Source organism: Mustela lutreola, chromosome 3, assembly GCF_030435805.1.
Source record: "Mustela lutreola isolate mMusLut2 chromosome 3, mMusLut2.pri, whole genome shotgun sequence".
Taxonomy (NCBI): Eukaryota; Metazoa; Chordata; class Mammalia; order Carnivora; family Mustelidae; genus Mustela; species Mustela lutreola.
The window spans coordinates 139,892,908-139,912,707 of NC_081292.1; the positions used below are offsets into that span (position 1 = coordinate 139,892,908).

At 35.0% G+C, this 19,800-nt stretch overlaps 1 protein-coding gene across 5 annotated transcripts in view; it reads left to right on the forward strand.

Moving 5' to 3' along the window:
• LNPK (lunapark, ER junction formation factor) overlaps window positions 1-19,800 on the forward strand; it is an 83,750-nt gene that overhangs the window by 42,290 nt on the left and 21,660 nt on the right. For all 5 annotated transcript variants that reach the window (XM_059166975.1, XM_059166978.1, XM_059166976.1 and 2 more), the window contains 2 exons: window positions 1,202-1,285; window positions 1,367-1,418. In XM_059166975.1, coding sequence (XP_059022958.1) covers window positions 1,202-1,285; window positions 1,367-1,418 — 136 coding nt within the window. The remainder of the gene's footprint in view (window positions 1-1,201; window positions 1,286-1,366; window positions 1,419-19,800) is intronic.

Genomic DNA, 19,800 nt, shown 5'->3' on the forward strand with positions numbered 1-19,800 from the left:
CATTTCCTTTACATTAGAACATTAAACTTGATTGTTTTGAGAATTTATCATAATTTTGAAATAATTAGGAAAATGTTTTATTTTCACTAAACCAAGGTTAAATTATTCATCTAAGCATGTAGCTTCTTAAATGCTGAATTGAATTTTTAATAAGGAGCCCATTAACTACTGTTGGGTAGCATATTTTTAACTGTATTTTAAACTTGGTAAATGTGCTCCATGTTGTATTCTAAAATAAATGACCTTTTGAATAAATGTGACATTTAATGAATCTAAGTGGCTGTCATTGGTCACTGAGAAGGAAAAGGTCCCATTCCAATTTTTACAAAGCATTTTCTTCTACACATTAGCTATTTGTCATAATACAACTGTCTTATACTAAAATTAAACTTTTTCTGATACTGGGCCATAACTGCTAAAATGATACTTTACTGGTTATTGCTTTTTAAATTAAACCCTGACTGACTTGAGTGTATTGTAAATAAAATGCTGTAATAATGAACTGTTTTAATTACAGCCCCTAGTGTGTGTATAGAACTCAGTAAAATTTTTACTTAAATTCTTACTGTGGTTTTTTTCCCCTGTAAAGTTGTTTGAATCTATGTAAAAAAGGGGGAGTTTCAGCTCTTAAAGTCATTTGAGCAAATTCCATGGCTGTTCTCCCAGTTAGTGAGTTTTCACTGCATTTGCAGCAAGCTAATTGCTTCTGCTAATAAATAATCTAAAATCGATGCTGACAGCAGTTAATTGGCACAGAGATTTTATTTTGTAAAGCTCTTGGCTAACGACCTTCTTTAAATTAATAGCATTAAGTGCTATGAGGAAATAAATCTGAGGAATTGCCTGTCATTTGCTTGTCATGTCTAATAACTTCCAATAATGATGGCTGATAGATTTTTGCACATTCCATTATTGAAGTTGGTGCATGTAATTATTCTCCTCATTATATGTAAACAATTAGCAGTATTTGGTATTTCCTTGCAGTAAAGCTGTTAAATACAAGTAACATATTAGAGGTTAGAAGCCATTTTAAAATGTAGATTTTAATTATTTGACTGTAGGAAGTCTTTGATGCTATCTGAATATATTGTATGCTGTTTATTTTAAGCATTGTACTTGATCACTTTTGGAATAGGACTTATAAAAGTAAGTCATGTATATGTTTTAAAGTGTGACAATTTACGGAAATTTTTGTTTGTAGCTTGAAGAAGTCATGGAAAAAGAAACTTATAAAACTGCTAAATTAATTCTTGAAAGGTTTGATCCAGACTCAAAGAAAGCAAAGGTAAGGTTGTTATATCATTCTAATTTATTGTAAATAGCGCATTGTAGTAGGTCACTGTAATAACATTATTGTAATTGACAGGAGCTTGAGCCGCCATCTGCTGGAGCAGCTGTAACTGCAAGACCTGGACAAGGTAAATAACTTTGTAGAAACTGCTGCTGCTGTTGGAAAGATCCATATTTATCCAAGTGAGTTCAAAAGTGTGATAGAGGTGTGTAGAAACTTATGTAGAATGCTTTTGTGTTAATTTATACTTGGTAATATGGGTTATGACTTGGAGTGGGTGGCAATAAGTTTATTTCATTTTGATCTTTCAGGAATATGTTGAGTAAAGATGTTATCTGTTGAGATAAATATGTAATTGGTTTTAAGCTTTTGAAATTTAAATAATTTCACCAGTATTTTGTAAGGTTTTTTTTCCCCCTTTCAAATGAGAATCTCTTAGCATACCTTATGAAAATCCTTACAGGGGCACCTTAGTGGCTTAGTTGGTTAAACATCTGACTCTTGGTTTTGGCTCAGGTCATGATCTCAGGGTTGTGTATTGAGCCCTGTATCAGGCTCTGCACTCAGCTTGGAGGCTGCTTAAGTTTCTCTCTCCCTATCTTTCTGCCCCTCCCCTCCATGCTCTTGCTTTCTCTTTCTCTCTCAAATAAATACATCTTAAAAAAAAAAATTCTTATATTTTTATGATTTATTTTTGATGAATTTAATGAAGATTTTTGTCAGGCTTGAAGTTTCTTCTAAACACTTTTATTAGGAAGATAGTAAAATAATTTAGAGATTTAGAATTTCTAATAATTTAGAAAGAATTGGAATTACTGCTATATAATAATATTAACTTGATTTTTGAAGCTAATCAGATTATTAGTGAAACCATCATTTTTATATCATTGAATATTATGTAAAAGTTAAAAAGTCATTATTTCAAGTGGCTACATGAAGTAATTCTAAGACTGACGTGAAAAGATATTTTTGAGTTTGCATTGGCTTTCCTCTTTGTTCTTTTCTCTATACTATAATAATATAGTTTATAAGGCTTTTGTTGCAATTTAGAATATATTATTTTTAAAAATGTAAACTTCTGTTCTTATAAATCATCAGAATGGTAGCTTGGTTTATAATGTTAGGATGACATTTAGAACTTGGAAAGTCAATTCTTTTATAAATGTCCACAAAGACCATGGATACTAAATGAGCCATAAGAGTTTTAGTTTTTCTAATTGGCTGAGCTATATGGGAAGAATCCCACCCACTCCAATTTTCTGTAAGTAGGATTTGGTTTATAGAAATTAAAATAAATTAGATACTTACACTGAAACTGCTGCCTTCATAATCCATTTAAATTTTTCTGTAATTTATACCACCTAGTAATTTCAAAAAGAGTGTTTAGTCTATAGGCCAGGTTTCTATAATTTTTTAAAGTATTTTGTATAACTGGCACCAACTTTTAAAAAATACTTTTTAAATAACTTTAGGAAATAGATTTTTTAAATGTGAGTTTTGCAGAAAGCTGTTGCTATTACTTAAAAAAATCTGTTTTCTCTCATTAAAAAAAGACATACGACCTCTTTACTGACATTCATAAGTATTTATTAATATTTAGGCAACATGATTTCCTTGAAGAATTAAATTCATTTTTCCTTAGAAGCTTTTGAAACCCAAATACATTTTTTCCTTCTGATGTCATATTATAGTTATTGAAAAACCATTGCTGGTCTCTCTGCTCTTGATTCTTGTGGCACTGCTTTTGGATATCCTTTTAGGGAGAATTAACCCTTAGCTATAATATAAATGAATTGTTTATTTAAAAGAACATTTTAAATAATCTTAAGTGAAAACACCATGGAGAATACAGAGAAGAATATAATATGGTTTTTGACCTTAAGCTTATAAGCTATTTTTTTTTTTACTTTAAAAAATATTTCTTCTAGAGTGTCCTATTCTAGTATGACTAGTAGTTCTTCCAGGTCTGAAGTAATTAATTGGTGTTCAGAATTTTTTCCTTATTTAAAAAATTTTAAATTCTATCTCAACTCATTCTACTTTTTGAGAATTATAATTGAGTTTTGTTGTTTTAATCTTTTCAGATCTCTTGTAGGTTCCTGTTATTTTGTAGGTGACAGTCATACCTTCTATTTATGTTTAAGTTCTGTGTTCCTGTGAATTTAGCCAAATATTTGTCTGTGCTTGAACCATTATTCACTCATTCATTCTTTTCCTTCCTTCCCCTCTTTCTCCTCTCTCCCTCTTTTACTCCGTTTCTTGTCTTTTACCTGTTTCTGAACTGGAATAAAAAGGGGGGAAAAGTACTAAATGTGAATGTTTGTGTATACATATCCATATAATACAAGAGAGCTAGTAAAATAAATACATATATATGTTTTGTTAGCTGTCTTGCGTGATTGCTGAATGAGAACTGTGATTCATGTGTATAAGGTGTCTTTCATTTTTTATTACTTAGTGCTAATGGTATATATTATACTGAGATTGATTATAATATTTGAGAATAGTATTCTTTGAGTTGCTTAGGTTTAGCACTGAAAGGAGTGTGATATTTACAGACAAAATACTAACCTGCCCATCTCCTCCTTTTTAATAAACTTAATCTTTTAGAATATTTTTAGATTTACAGAAAAATCACAAAGGTAGTACAAAGAAGTCCCATATACCCTTGTACCAAGTTTCCCCATTAACATCTTACATTAAAATAGTACATTTACTAAAATTAATGAACCAATATTGATTCACTATTATTAACTTAAAGTCCATAGTTTCTTCAGATTTCCTTAGTTTTTATCTCATGTCCTTTTTCTGTTTCAGGATCTCATCCAGGATACCACATTACATTTAGTTGACATGGCTTAGGCTTTTTTGGCTGTGCTGGTTTCTCAGACTCTCCTTGTTTTTCATGACCTTGACAGTATAGTCCCGACCCCTTTTTGTAAGGAATTTTTATTAGTGGGTGCTTAATCTTAGGAAATCAGTGTTATCATTTGATATGAAGGAATAAATGAACATAAAAGGTAGATATGTGTGTATATATACATATTTACATTTAATAGAATGATCTGGTACTTCAGTGTTTAGCATTTATTCTAGTTCTTTAGGAGTCATAGACTGAGAGTTGGGAAGGCTTTGTCCTTAGATTAAAAAGTGCCTTTGTCTGTTAAGTGTCCAGTTCCAGATCTCAGCTCAGGTCTTGATCTTAGGGTCATGTATTGGGTCATGTATAGGGTCATGGAGCCCTGTATTGGGCTCCATGCTGAAGTTTGGATTTAGTGAAAAAATGGAATTTGCCAGTATAATTTTCTGAATAGATTTCTGGTGAATAAAGAAATTGAGATATTTAGGATTGGTAAGAAATTACATTTCTTTTCAAAGTTTTAATTGGCCTGCAGGAATAAATTTGACTTCTATGTACTAATCTCTGGTTTTGTTTTGTTTTGTTTTGTTTTCCCAATAAATGTTTACTTGAGTGTGTGCTCTCTGCCAGGCATTGTTTTAGACACTGGGGACATATTAGGGAATAAAACAGACAAAAAACTGTGTGTGTGTGTGTGTGTGTGAGAGAGAGAGAGAGAGAGAAATAGCCATATATATATATGTTTATATATAAAATGTTAGATGGAGGAAAGTAAAGAAATAATGGTGAATAGGGAGTGCCTTGGGTAAGGTGGGTGGGTTGAAGTTTTAAATAAGGGTTGTCAGGGAAGGCCACATAAATAAATTTCATATCTAAAAAAGATATGAAAGGAGTGAGGAAATGATCAGAGATATGAAAAAAGTGAGGGAATGCTCCATGCAGATATCTGAAGGGAGAATATTGTAGACAAAGGAATTTTCAAGTGCATAGGGTAAATAGACAGGAGGCCCAGATTGCTCTGGAAATAAAATGACCAGTATGGCTGCACTGGATTGAATAATGGGGAGACTAGTAGGAGGGGCAGTAAGAGAGGAAAGAAAGGATCATACCATGTAGGGCCTTATGGAGTATAGATCGTTGTAAGAATTTCAGTTTTCAGTTACTTTAAAAAAATTTTTTTTTGTTGTTTTGAGCAGAGGATTGACATGGTCTAAATTATGTTTTAAAGGGAAGGTTATGCTGTTGAGGCTGTAAAGGGAGCAAAGGTAGCAGCTGGGAGACTACTTGGAAAGCTATTGTAGTAATCTAGGAAAGCATTGATGTTGGCTTGGGCCTTGGTTCAGTAATAGTGAAGGTGGTTTTAAGAATTAGTCAGATTGTGCGTATATTTTGAAGTTAGAACCCAAAAGAATTCTTGATAGATTGGATATGGCATGAGAGAAGGAGGAATCAGATAACTTAGAATTTTGACCTGAGTAACTGGGAAGATGGAGTTGTCAATTACCCATATGTTAGAAATTGCAAGAGGAGCACTTTTTGGGGAAGAGAGGAAGTTGGAGGTGATGTGGTGAAGAAAAGGGTTTGATTTGGGACATGTACATTTGAGATGCCAGACATTCAAGTAGATATTTTAAGGAAGCAATTGAATGTAAGTCTGGCAAACAGGAATTATCTGGGTTGGAGATAGAAATCTGGGTATCATCAAAATGTGGGTGATATTAAAACTGTGAGACTGAATGAGATTACCAAGGATGTAAATATGGAGAAAAAAGAGAAAAGAACCAAGGCTGCCCTGGAGCACTCCAACCTTAAGATGTTGGGAGTAATGTGGAAGAACCATAAAGAGAAACTGAGAAGTGGTCAGCAAGAGCAAATCCTAGAGAATGTTGGGTCCTGGATGCTGACTAAAGAGAGTGTTTCAAGGTAGTGATCACCTATGAGAAAAACTGCCAATTAGGTTAAAATCGAGAATTGAACATTGGTTTTTAACAGTGTTGAGGTCCATAGTCACCTTGAAAATAATGATTTTGGAGGAGGAATGAGGGCAAGAGCCTGATTAGAGTGGGCTTAAGAAAATAGGGGAGTAGAGAAGTTGGAGATGGAAGAGGCTCTTCTTTTGCATAAGAGGGAGTAGAAAAATGGATAGCTGGATGGGAAGCATTATGTGTATGTGGGTGAACATATGCTGCATGAAAGAAATAGCATGTTTGTGTGCTGCTAGGAATGGCCTAGAAGACACAGAATAATTGATGATGGAGAGAGTGGACACAGTTGATGGAAAACTGTCCAGGATGAGGCAAGAAGGGATGGGATTTGGTGTACAAGTGTGGGAGTTAGCTTTTTTAAATTTAATTTTTTAAAATTTATTATTATTTTTTTATAAACATATAATGTATTTTATCCCCAGGGGTACAGGTCTGTGAATCGCCAGGTTTATACACTTCACAGCATTCACCATAGCACATACCCTCCCCAATGTCGATAACCCCACCTCCCTCTCCCGACTCCCCTCCCCCCATCAATCCTCAGTTTGTTTTGTGAGATTAAGAGTCACTTATGGTTTGTCTCCCTCCCAATCCCATCTTGTTTCATTGATTCTTCTCCTACCTCCCAACCCCCCTGTGTTGCATCTCCATTTCCTCATATCAGGGAGATCATGTGATAGTTGTCTTTCTCTGGTTGACTTATTTCACTAATCATGATACCCTCTAGTTCCATCCACATCATCGCAAATGGCAAGATTTCATTTCTTTTGATGGCTGCATAGTATTCCATTGTGTATATATACCACATCTTCTTTATCCATTCATCTGTTAATGGACATCTAGATTCTTTTCATAGTTTGGCTATTGTAGACATTACTGCTATAAACATTCGGGTGCACGTGCCCCTCTGATCACTACATTTGTATGTTTAGGGTAGATACCCAGTAGTGCAATTGCTGGTTCATAGGGTAGTTCTATTTTCAACTTTTTGAGGAACCTCCATGCTGTTTTCCAGAGTGGTTGCCCCCTCTTGCATTCCCACCAACAGTGTAGGAGGGTTCTCCTTTCTCCGCATCCTCACCAGCATGTGTCATTTCCTGACTTGTTAATTTTAGCCATTCTGACTGGTGTGAGGTGATACCTCACTGTGGTTTTGATTTGTATTTCCCTGATGCCGAGTGATGTGGAGCACTTTTTCATGTGTCTGTTGACCATCTGGATGTCTTCTTTGCAGAAATGTCTGTTCATGTCTTCTGCCCATTTCTTGATTGGATTATTTGTTCTTTGGGTGTTGAGTTTGCTAAGTTCTTTATAGATTTTGGACACTAGCCCTTTATCTGATACGTTGTTTGCAGATATCTTCTCCCATTCTGTCGGTTGTCTTTTGGTTTTGTTAACTATTTCCTTTGCTGTGCAAAAGCTTTTGATCTTGATGAAATCCCAATAGTTCATTTTTGCCCTTGTTTCCCTTGCCTTTGGCAATGTTCCTAGGAAGATGTTACTGTGGCTGAGGTCAAAGAGGTTGCTGCCTGTGTTCTCCTCAAGGATTTTGGTAGATTCCTTTCTCACATTGAGGTCCTTCATCCATTTTGAGTCTATTTTCATGTGTGGTGTAAGGAAATGGTCCAATTTCATTTTTCTGCATGTGGCCATCCAATTTCCCCAACACCATTTATTGAAGAGGCTGTCTTTTTTTCCACTGGACATTCTTTCCTGCTTTGTCAAAGATAGTTGACCATAGAGTTGAGGGTCTATTTCTGGGCTCTCTATTCTGTTCCACTGATCTATGTGTCTGTTTTTGTGCCAGTACCATGCTGTCTTGATGATGACAGCTTTGTAATAGAGCTTGAAGCCTGGAATTGTGATGCCACCAACTTTGGCTTTCTTTTTCAATATTCCTTTGGCTATTTGAGGTCTTTTCTGGTTCCATATAAATTTTAGGATTATTTGTTCCATTTCTTTGAAAAAAAAATGGGTGGGATTTTGATAGGGATTGCATTAAATGTGTAGATTGCTTTGGGTAGCATAGAGGGAGTTAGCTTTTGATGGGAGCATGCGTAGTTTGTCAGTAGTAAGGAGTGAAGACAAAGGACATGCCTCCCCTCTAAAACCCTCATTTTGTTTTCAGGTAACTGGTGGGAATTGTCTTTTGATTGTATCTGTATTCTTAATGAGAGTGAGAATGGGGAAGATGATATTGGGGGCCTGAAGAGAATATATAAAATAAATCTCTAGTGGAGTGAGAGTAAATGGATTAGAACAATGTAGGAATGCCAGGGGACACTAATATCCACTTAAAGTTAATAGTTGTGAATCTGGGGCATCTGGGTGGCACAGTTTTTTGGTTAAGCATCCGGCTCGGTCTCAGCTTAGGTGTTGATCTCAAGGTCATGAGTTCAAACCCCACAGTGGGCTCCCACTACTTATAAAGAAGGAAAAGAAGGAAAAGGAAGGAAGGAAAAGAAAGGAAAGAAAGAGTAAATTAGGTAACAGTCATGAATTTAAAGCATGCTTGTACATGTTTTCCAGTTGTGTTTAGTTCTGTGGATACATGTGTGAAGTAGGAAGAGAGTCGGTCTTAACCAGGGTTGGGGTTTTACTTAATGGATTAAATAAAGTGATAAAGGGGCAGAGGAGGTGAAATTGTTACAAGGGAGTGACTATAACTGTGTTATGGGATCTAAGATGATCATGAAGGAAATAAGGACATGAGGGGAGGATGATGGACAGTCAAAGGTGTTGGGAATGTTAATAGAGGGGTCTGCAAACTACAAGATATGTTTGATATGGCTCTTGACCTTAGAATTGGTTTTACATTTTTAAAGTGTTCTTTTTAAAAAAAATTAATTTAATTTTTTCAGTGTTCCAATACTCATTGTTTATGCGCCACACCCAGTGCTCCATGCAATACATGCTGTCCTTAATACCCACCACCACTCTCACCCATCCCCCCACCTGCCTCCCCTCTAAAACCCTCATTTTGTTTTTCAGAATCCATAGTCTCTTATGGTTCCTCTCCCCCTCTGTTTTCCCCCAATTCATTTTTTCCTTTCCTTCTCCTAATGTCCTCCATGTCCTCCATGTGTTCCTTATGTTCCACAAGTAAGTGAAACCATATGATAATTGACTTTCTCTGCTTGACTTAATTTCACTCAGCATAATCTCCTCCAGTCCCATCCATGCTGATACAAAAGTTGGGTATTCATCTTTTCTGATGACTGAGTAATATTTCATTGTATATATGGACCACATCTTCTTTATCCATTCATCTTTTGAAGGACATCTAGGCTCTTTCCACAGTTTGGCGACCATGGCCATTGCTGCTATTGGGGTACATATGGCCCTTCTTTTCACTACATCTGTATCTTTGGCATAAATATCCAGTAGTGCAATGGCAGGGTCATAGGTAGCTCTATTTTTAATTTTTTGAGGAATCTCCACACTGTTTCCCAAGAGGCTGCACCAACTTGCATTCCCACCAACAGTGTAAGAGGGTTCCCCTTTCTCCACATCCTCTCCAACATTTCTTGTTTACTCTCTTATTAATCTTTGCCATTCTAACTGGTATAAGATGGTATCTCAGTGTGGTTTTCATTAGAATTTCCCTGATGGCTAATGATGATGAACATTTTTTCATGTGTCTGCTAGCCATTTGTAGGTTTTCATTGGAGAAGTGTCTGTTCATGTCTTCTGTCCATTTTTGACGTGATTATCTGTATTTTGAGTGTTGAGTTTGAGGAGTTCTTTATAGAACTTGGATATCAGCCCTTGTCCGCAGTATCCAAAAAAATAAAAAAAGAAGAAAAAGAATATGCAAGAGTAACTGTATGGTTCACAAAGCCTAAAATATTTACTATCTAACACTTCACAAAAAAAGTTTGCTGACCCCTTTAATAACTAATGGGTCATAGATCCTCTTGGAGTTGAAAGAATAACATGGGAATTAATCTGGAAAAGTGTGGTTTCAGAGAGGGGTGCTTGAACTTGAAAAGGCTGCAGTTATCCCTACTGGCAAGGTTCTAGGATTGGTTATGATTAGAAATCCTTAACAGACTTTCCTATATTTGTTTCAAAAGGAAGCTACATAGGCATTCTTTTTTACCTTTGAACATAACCCTGCATCTCTACTAATGAAATGTTTTTTCTACTAATGAAATTAACAAAAGAAAAGTCAATTGTATTCCCCCACAGCTAAATTTGAAATCAGAGTAAGTATTGTAGAAAAATTTAATGGCTTGAGAAAATGGATTATAATTTCCTTAAGTAGGTTTTTAGAGTTTACTTACTTGTGTTCCATGGCAGATATGGAAGATTAAAGTAGAATCACTAATCTTTATAATCTTGACAGTAAAGGGAGTAATACTTCATATTTTGATGTTTGGGGGGATGTATGTCTGATTAAGAAAATCTGGAAAACACTGGTAAAACAGTAAATTTACTTTTTTTCGGGTTTCTTAAGTATCATATCTATACCATTACGGTTATCTGTTGTATATAAAACACCCCAAAACTTAGTGGCTTAGAACAACCTTAATTTGTTTTGCTCATGAATTTGTAGTGTTGGTAAGGTTTGGCTGAGATTGTTCATCTCTGCCTCATATCTCTTGGAGCTACCTGATTGGGCGCGGAAGATATACTACCAAGATGGCTTATATACGTGGCTGACAAATTGGTGCTGGCACTTAGTTCCTCTCCACATAGACTTCTCTCATGGGGTCACTTGGAGTTGCTCCAACATGGTGGCTGGGTTCTAAGAACAAGCAGCCCAAGAGACAGAAAGTAGTCCAGAAAGCTGGAGCCCCTATATTCTCTTGGTCAAACAGTAACAGAACACAGATTCAAGGGAGGAGACATAGACATCCTCCCTCCTTTATAGGATGGCAAATCAAAGAATTTTGAACCTGTATTTTAAAACTCTACATGTACCTTAGTACAGGTAACAGAGGCATTTAGCTTCCCATCCATATTTCAGTGTTCTTAAATGCCACCATTACCATGAACCCTTCCTGCATCCCATCACTGAATTTAATCTCCCCATTCTTGGACCCTCCATGGTGCTTTGTTGGTTCCTTTTTCTATGGCATTTACCTGGTGTTTCATGATTTTGTGTTATCTTTGCTTGTCACCTCTGTATGCAACTCTGCATTCCATTTGATAGTGCCTTACTCATAGTGGTTGCTTAATAAATGAGTTGAAGGAAATGAAAGAAAAAAAATTTTTTTTTAGAATTAACGAATTTTGTTTAAATGTTGTAAAGTAGTAATTTGCCAAATGGAACCTTGATGAACTGCAAGGTGCAGGTTGTTTAAAGTTGAAAGAGGTAGGAGACAAATTAAAGTGGAAATAGATAGTCAAGGTAATGAAAAAAGTAAGTGTTGAGATAAAGAACTATAAAGCAAAACATAATCTGTTTTTAATAGAAATATAATTGGTATACAACATTAAATTAGTTTTAGGTGTACAACATAGTTATTTGATAATTGTGTGCATTTTAAAAGACTCTCCAAGTCACATGTAGTTACCATCTGTCACCAAAGTTAATGCAATATTGTTGACTATATTCCCTATAGTGTACTTTTTGTCCCAATGATGTCTTTTATAATTGTAAATTTGTGTCTCTTAATCCCCTTCATCTATTTTGTCCCCCCACCATCATTCTCTGATAACCACCAGTTTGTTCTCTGTATTTATGAGTTTGTTTTTCATTTTATTTGTTCATTTGTTTTTGTTTTTTTTTAAAGATTCTACATATAAGTGAAATCATATGGTAACTTGTCTTTTTCTGTCTAACTTATTTCACTTAGTATAATACCATCTAGTCCCATGCATATTGTTGCAAGTGGCAAGATTTCATCCTTTTTGATGGTTGGGTAATATTCTGCTGTATGCATATGTGTGTGTGTGTGTGTGTGTGTGTGTGTGTGTTTGTATGTGTGTATCTGTTTATCTATATCATATCTTCTTGATCATTTGTCTGTTGATGGGTACTTAGGTTACTTGTATATCTTAGCTATTATAAATAATGATACACTGAACATAAGGGTGCATGTAACTTTTCAGAATATTTAGTGTTTTTGTTTTTTTCTGGTAAATACTCAGAAGTGGAAGTTGTATGGTATTTCTACTTTTAATTTTTAATTTTTTTGAGGAAACTCCATATTGTTTTCCACAGTGACTGCACCAATTTACATTCCTACCAATAGTTTACAAGGGTTCCCTTTCTTCCACATCCTTGCCAACACTTGTTATTTCTTGTCTTTTTGATACTAGCCAATCTAACTAGTGTGAGGTGATATCTCATTGTAGTGTTGATACTTATTTCTTTGATGATTAGTGATGTTGAGTTTCTTTTCATGTGTCTGTTAGACATCTGTATGTCTTTGGAAAAATGTCTACTCAAGTCCTCTGCTCATTTTTAAATTGTACTATTTGTTTATAAATAATATAAGCAAAATGTATTCTTAATTTAAAAAGCAGAAGAACGAAATAGTAAACTAAAGGCTAGCAAGTGGTATATATGATTAGCATATTTTTTTGCTTGAAGGTAGCTTATTTGTATGCTCTCAAGTTAGGCTGAAATTCTCAATGTAGCAGGCAACATTTATTCACCTGATTAACAATTTTAATTCTGTTTGCTGTCTTAATTCCCCTCGCATGTGGCATAATATTTATAGGTTCTGAGGATGAGGATGTGGACATGGTTGGGAGGCCATTATTGTGCCTACTACACCATCTAAGTTGGGTGATAGGCAGTTGGAAATTTGATATTAAAATGCAAGCGGAAAGTAAATTTATTTCATAGATGTTTATTAAGCTAATACTCTTGCTAGTTACTTGCCAAATCCTGGGGCTGCAAGGACGTATTTTTTTTTTTTTAAATCTGGGAGCTCTTGGTTCAAAAGAGTGTGCACACCTACATAATCTTAACATACTAAGGACCAAAATGAAGGTAGGTACAAATTTAGTAACAATTTGCTTTGAGAATGCATTGGGAAAGGACTCTTAAGGTCTACTTCACATGCAAAGATAAGAGAAACAAGTTGTTACCTTGAGGGACTGCAAATAGTGCTATATGCCTGAAAAAGGGAGGTGCCTGGTGTTTATGTGAGGGAGGGATAATTATGAAGTATTTTGTATGCAACATTATGGGGTTTGGGACTTTATCTTATATGCAACATGGGAAGCCTCTGCAGGCTTTGCATTTTAGAACATTTTCTTTCTTTATTTTTGTTTTTTTTTGTAATAAGGAGAATGGAAGGCTGAAGACATGGAGATAAGATTAAGATATTATCTAATATAGGAAAGAAAAAAGGTCTGTACTACATAAAGTTGTGGCAAAGGATTTGCAAAAGAAGAGATTTAGAAGATAATTAAGATTTAAGAGTAGTTTGACAAGATTTGATGATACTAGATTTGGATAGTGGGGACTGGGAGGAGGGGACAGATATCACCTAGGTTGGTTTTTTTTTTTTTTTAATTTTTTAAATTTTTTTTTTTTTTTATTTTCAGCATAACAGTATTCATTATTTTTGCACCACACCCAGTGCTCCATGCAATCCGTGCCCTCTCCAATACCCTCCACCTGGTACCCCGACCTCCCACCCCCCACCACTTCAAAACCCTCAGATTGTTTTTCAGAGTCCTTAGTCTCTCATGATTCACCTCCCCTTCCAATTTACCCCAACTCCCGTCTCCTCTCTAACTCCCCATGTCCTCCATGCTGTTTGTTATGCTCCACAAATAAGTGAAACCATACGATAATTGACTCTCTCTGCTTGACTTATTTCACTCAGCATAATCTCTTCCAGTCCCGTCCATGTTGTGAGAAAAGTTGGGTATTCATGCTTTCTGATGGAGGCATAATACTCCATAGTGTATATGGACCACATCTTCCTTATCCATTCGTCCATTGAAGGGCATCTTCGTTCTTTCCACAGTTTGGTGACCGTGGCCATTGCTGCTATAAACATTGGGGTACAGATGGCCCTTCTTTTCACTACATCTGTATCTTTGGGGTAAATACGCAGTAGTGCAATGGCAGGGTCATAGGGAAGTTCTATTTTTAATTTTTTGAGGAATCTCCACACTGTTCTCCAAAGTGGCCACACCAACTTGCATTCCCACCAACAGTGTAAGTGTTCCCCTTTCTCCACGTCCTCTCCAACACATGTTGTTTCCTGTCTTGCTAATTTTGGCCATTCTAACTGGTGTAAGGTGATATTTCAATGTGGTTTTAATTTGAATCTCCCTGAGGACTAGAGATGATGAACATTTTTTCATGTGTCTGATAGCCATTTGTATGTCTTCATAGGAGAAGTGTCTGTTCAAATCTTCTGCCCATTTTTTGATATGATTATCTGTTTTGTGTATGTTGAGTTTGAGGAGTTCTTTATAGATCCTGGATATCAACCTTTTGTCTGTACTGTCATTTGCAAATATCTTCTCCCATTTCGTGGGTTGCCTCTTTGTTTTGTTGACTGTTTCCTTGGCTGTGCAGAAGCTTTTGATTTTGATGAAGTCCCAAAAGTTTATTTTGGCTTTTGTTTCCTTTGCCTTTGGAGACATATCTTGAAAGAAGTTGCTGTGGCTGATATCAAAGAGATTATTGCCTATGTTCTCCTCTAGGATTCTGATGGATTCTTGTCTCACATTGAGGTCTTTTATCCATTTTGAGATCACCTAGGTTTTTGGCAGCTGGATATATGTTAGTGTTTGAATCAAGATAAGAAACATAGAATTGGAGTAGTAGGTTTATTTAGAAGATAATGGATTTGCTTTTGGCTTTGTTGAATCAAGTGACATCCAGGTGGTATGGTTTATAGGTAATTGATTATTTTATATGGAGCTCAGGAAAAAAATTAAGGTTATAGGTACAGAGTAGGAACGATTGGAATAATAGAGGATAGTTCTTTAAACCGTGGGATTGACTGAAATTGCTCAGGGTGAGAAAATAGAGTAAGAAGGCTATGGCAGAACTCCAGGGGACATTAACACTTAAGAGTAGAAGGAGAAAGGAGGAACTCAGGAAAAAGACAGAAGAATGATTAGAGTTAAAATCAGAATTAACTGGTGTCTAGAAAGTTGAAGTGTAGTAGGGATGGCATCTGCTGTCATCGTCTGCAAAGGTTCAGGTTAAGTAGAAGACAAACGAAGTCATCGAATCTGATAGGTTGCAGAGTTGAGGCACTGTTGTAATAAAACCTGGGATTTGTATCCTGCCTCCATCTCTTACTTACTTTGAGACTTTTGGAAAGTTCCTTAGCATCTGAGCTTTGGTTTCTTCTTTTGAAAACTGAGGGTTGGAATTATCTCAAAGAGTTGGTCTAAATATTAGGTGGCATGAGTAAACTCACATTAAGCACCTATTATAGTTCCTGGCAGATAACAGGGATTTGATAAAGAATAGCTGTAACAGTAATGGTAATAAGTTTGTTGGTAACCAAACCAGTGGTGCCTTAAGTGGTAAGTGATAGTGTGGTATCTAAGAAGGAGGACAAAAAACAGATTGTGTTAGGTCCAGGAATGAAATGTTGGGAAGTTTTCTCTCTCTCTCTTTCCTTTCCTTTGCCTCTATGGGAGGGAAGTAGGTATGGAGTCATTTTGTTATTAAAAAGTCATCCACCTATTGAAAAAACAATTTAAGTAGAGAAGTAGGGCAGAGGCTGAATTTAAAGTAGCTTATTATGAGTAGGTTATATAGAAGATGATACAGTCAACATAGACCTTAGAAAAAATTTTGAAAGCAAAAGGAAGAGATGCCAGGTGCATGGTCTTTATTATTTTGATTATTTAAAGGAATCATATAAATTTAAACAATAGAGACCAGAATTTTCATAAATTTCAAAATAGAAACTCTCCTGAAGCTATATCCCCACATCTCACTTAACTACATTTAATAATCACTTACAAAGAGCCAAATTCACCCTAAATTTAAGAATCTCCACTTTTGCAAATGTGAATCATTCAAAGACTTTTTCTTGATGCTTTTTCTTACAAGGCTTAGCACTGGACATAATGTTGAAAAAAACCTTTGACCAGTGCTAGGGAAAATACAAGGATTGTCTTTGTAGTTTTGCCACCGCTCTATAAAGAAATTTGAAACCCAGAGTGGATAGGGAACTATCCACCATAATACTATGGTATTAGCTAGGATGAAAATCCAGGTCTCCTAACTGTAGTGTGGTATTCTTCCTACTATAGCTTAATATCAAAACGAAGCTAAAACCCTCTACAAGTATGTAAACAATCAGTATTTAAAAATCTGATAAATCAAGAGAATTATTTGTGTTATAGAATATTTATTTCAAGAATTATTTGAGAGCAAGCTAGAGTTAAGCTAGATTTAAGTTTTTGCATAAATTGTGAATTTATACATTTAAATACATTCACAAGTTTAGGAAAATATTTAATTTGTACATTAATATTTACATTTTATATAAATTCTAGATTGGTTAGCTTTTGATTTATTGTGATCTCTGTGATCACAGTCTCTATTGTGATCTCAACCTTTAGATGAATACTACTTCTTATAGTTTTTGTTTATTAAGTACTTATGAAGTACCTATGCTTTGGTTAAGCCCTTCGCTTTGCTTACCTCATTTAATCTTTGTAACAACTATTAAGTGGTAAGTATTGCTATTACAAGGAATCTGAACTGAGTTTTGTCAGCAACTTGGAAAAGGCTGCATGTATATCTAATAAAAAGGATAGAGCTGAAATTTAAATCAACACACCTTGATCCCAGAGTCTGCTTTTTTTTTTCTTTGTAGTTTCAAGTTTTTATTTAAATTCCAGTTAACATACAGTGGAATATTAGTTTCAGGTGTAGAATTTGGTGATTCATCACTTACAGTACAACATCCCAGGCTCATCACAAGTGCTCTCCTTAATCCGTATCACCCATTTAACCCATCTCCACCCCCTCCCACCCACCTCTCCTACAGTAACCCTTAGTTCTCTGTAGTTAAGAGTCTGTTTTATGGATTGCCTCTTTTTTCTCCCTTTATGTTCATCTGTTTTGTTTCTTAAATTCCACATGTGAGTCAAATCATATGGTATTTGTCTTTAATTTATTTCAGGCAGAGTCTATGCTTTTTAACAACTATCTTGTTTTATCATTATTTTAACTGACTGAGCCACTTAGGTGCCGTTTTATCATTATTTTACATTTTGTTTTCTTTTGTTTATTGTAATATAGAAGTTTTAAATCTCATTTAGATTCTATTTGCTTGTTTTGAATTTAAAAATACAGACACTAATAAGGATGTTGAAACATCCTCTAGTCAAGAATTGAACTTATGCAACATTCCTTATGATACTTTACCAGATTGATGTGAAATGCTTCGTAAATCTTTTTTGTGGAATGGTATTTTACATTTAAATGCAGGAAACGTTAACTATAACCAATATAATACTTTGTTGAATACCAGGAAATTTTTAGAGTAGTAATATTACAAAGCATTTGTGAATGGCAAATAACTAAAAGTAAATAAATCTTAGATGTTTTAAATTGAGACTACCAGATTCTATTTCATAACACCTTACCAAATATAGATTTGGTGTTGTATTGCTAGCTATTTTCTCTTATTGATATGTAACTCTTTGTTATGTGCTTTTCCTTTGAAAACAATGGAACTATGTTTTCTCTCTTTCCTGACTCTTTTATATCATTTTTCTCCTTTTTCTGTCTAAATTTAGGTTCGGAAATTGTTAAGCCATGTCTCTTTGGTAGAATGCTAGACATGGTGTCCTTTGTTAACCTAGCTAGTTATAAACCTTAACTTTCAGTAGTTCATGAGTGATATGAGTGATGTATGGTAAAAGGGTACTTTAATTAATATTCCCAGGGTAGGTTCACAACCAGAGAAAGCAGTTTCAAGTCTTTGTTCAAGAAGTAAAAGAATAAATTAGTTTTAATATAGTTTGGTACATGTTAAAGTTTTACTTATCTGGATGAAAAATGTCATTTTTTGGGAGTAATCTTACCTGAAAATTGGCTAAAAAGTGATTTATAGTATTTGATACCTCGTTTTTAAAAGATTAATTTAAATGACCCAACCTTAATATAATTTCATTGATCTTAGTATCTTTTGCAACTTTTTTTTTTAAAGTAAGCACCACTGTGGGGCTTCAACTCACAACTCTGAAACTGAGTTGTCTGCTTTACCAACAGAGCCAGCCAGGTGCCCCTCGCTACCTTTTGCAGCATTTCATAGCTTTCCCAATGTGTATCCACCTTTTAAGAGTTCCTTTGAGTAAAGATAATTAAGTAACCAGCTAATTTGCAGGAGCTATTAGGATACAATTAGGTAAAATCTGAAAATTTCTAAATAAACTGCATGAAAAATAGCCAGATATAGAGGTAGTTCCATTTATATAAAGATGATCTGCTTGTAATTTATTATTTTAGTGGCTAGGTTAGCGACTAAATTAAGAGCCAGAGGAAGATTAGTTGGTCTTGGTAATTACAGCCTACTAACTGGTCATTTGAAAATACTTTGCGTGAAAACACCATCATCTGAGATATTATGTATTTGATAAATGTGAACTATCAATACAGACATCATTTAACCCTTGTAACAGTTCTATTAGTTAATATTATTATCCTTAATTTACAGATAGATGTTAATGACGTTAGCCCATCTGAAGTCTTATAATGCTGTAAGCTACAGCCAGATTCTAACCAAACTTTTCTGCCAAGTTGTAGTAAACTAAAGCCTGATGCTAGAGCTGTACTTTTAGTTGCAGTGAACTTTTCATGAAAATCTTTAACTGTCAAATAGAGTCCAAATTTAAAATATTTTGCTTCTGGATGTATGCAGTTTTACCATTCATGCCAATTAAAATTTAACTTGTTTAGTATCAGCCTACTGTTTCAGGATTTGTGATAATTTTAGTTAATATGTAGAATTAAAAAGTAATAAGCAGGGCGCCTGGGTGGCTCAGTGGGTTAAACCGCTGCCTTCGGCTCGGGTCATGATCTCGGGGTCCTGGGATCGAGTCCCGCATCGGGCTCTCTGCTCAGCAGGGAGCCTGCTTCCCTCTCTCTCTTTCTGCCTGCCTCTCCATCTACTTGTGATTTCTCTCTGTCAAATTAAAAAAAAAAAATTAAAAAAACAAAACAAAAAAAAGTAATAAGCACTTCTTGAGATCTTACCATCAACATTCAAATAAGGTATTGGTGGGAAGGGGAAATGATAGAATTGAATTTTGTTTTATGGAGTAGGGGATCATGAAACTTTTTATAAAGGGTCAGACAGTAAATACAGTAAATGACTCTGACAGCCATATGATTTCTTGTAAAGAAATCTTCTTACAGCTCTTCTCCAGCAGCTATAGACAATATATAAACAAAAAAGCATTGTCGTGTTTTAATAAAACTAAAAAAAAGGGGTGGGGGCCTGGATTTGGCACATTTACCAGCCCCTGTTACAGAAAATCTTGTAATTTCTGCAACTAAAAGATAAGATTTATTTATGATGATACTGTTTATGCAGAGTGGAAGTTTTCCTTTACTGAATGTATTGGCAAAAAAAAATTACCAAAAAGACAGTAAGAGTATAAAGGAGATTGGGAATAGTACCTAATAGTAAAGACTACTTTTTCAGCATTTCCATGACTGCTTAAATTAAGTACCTCATAAATTATTTCATAATTCCAGAATA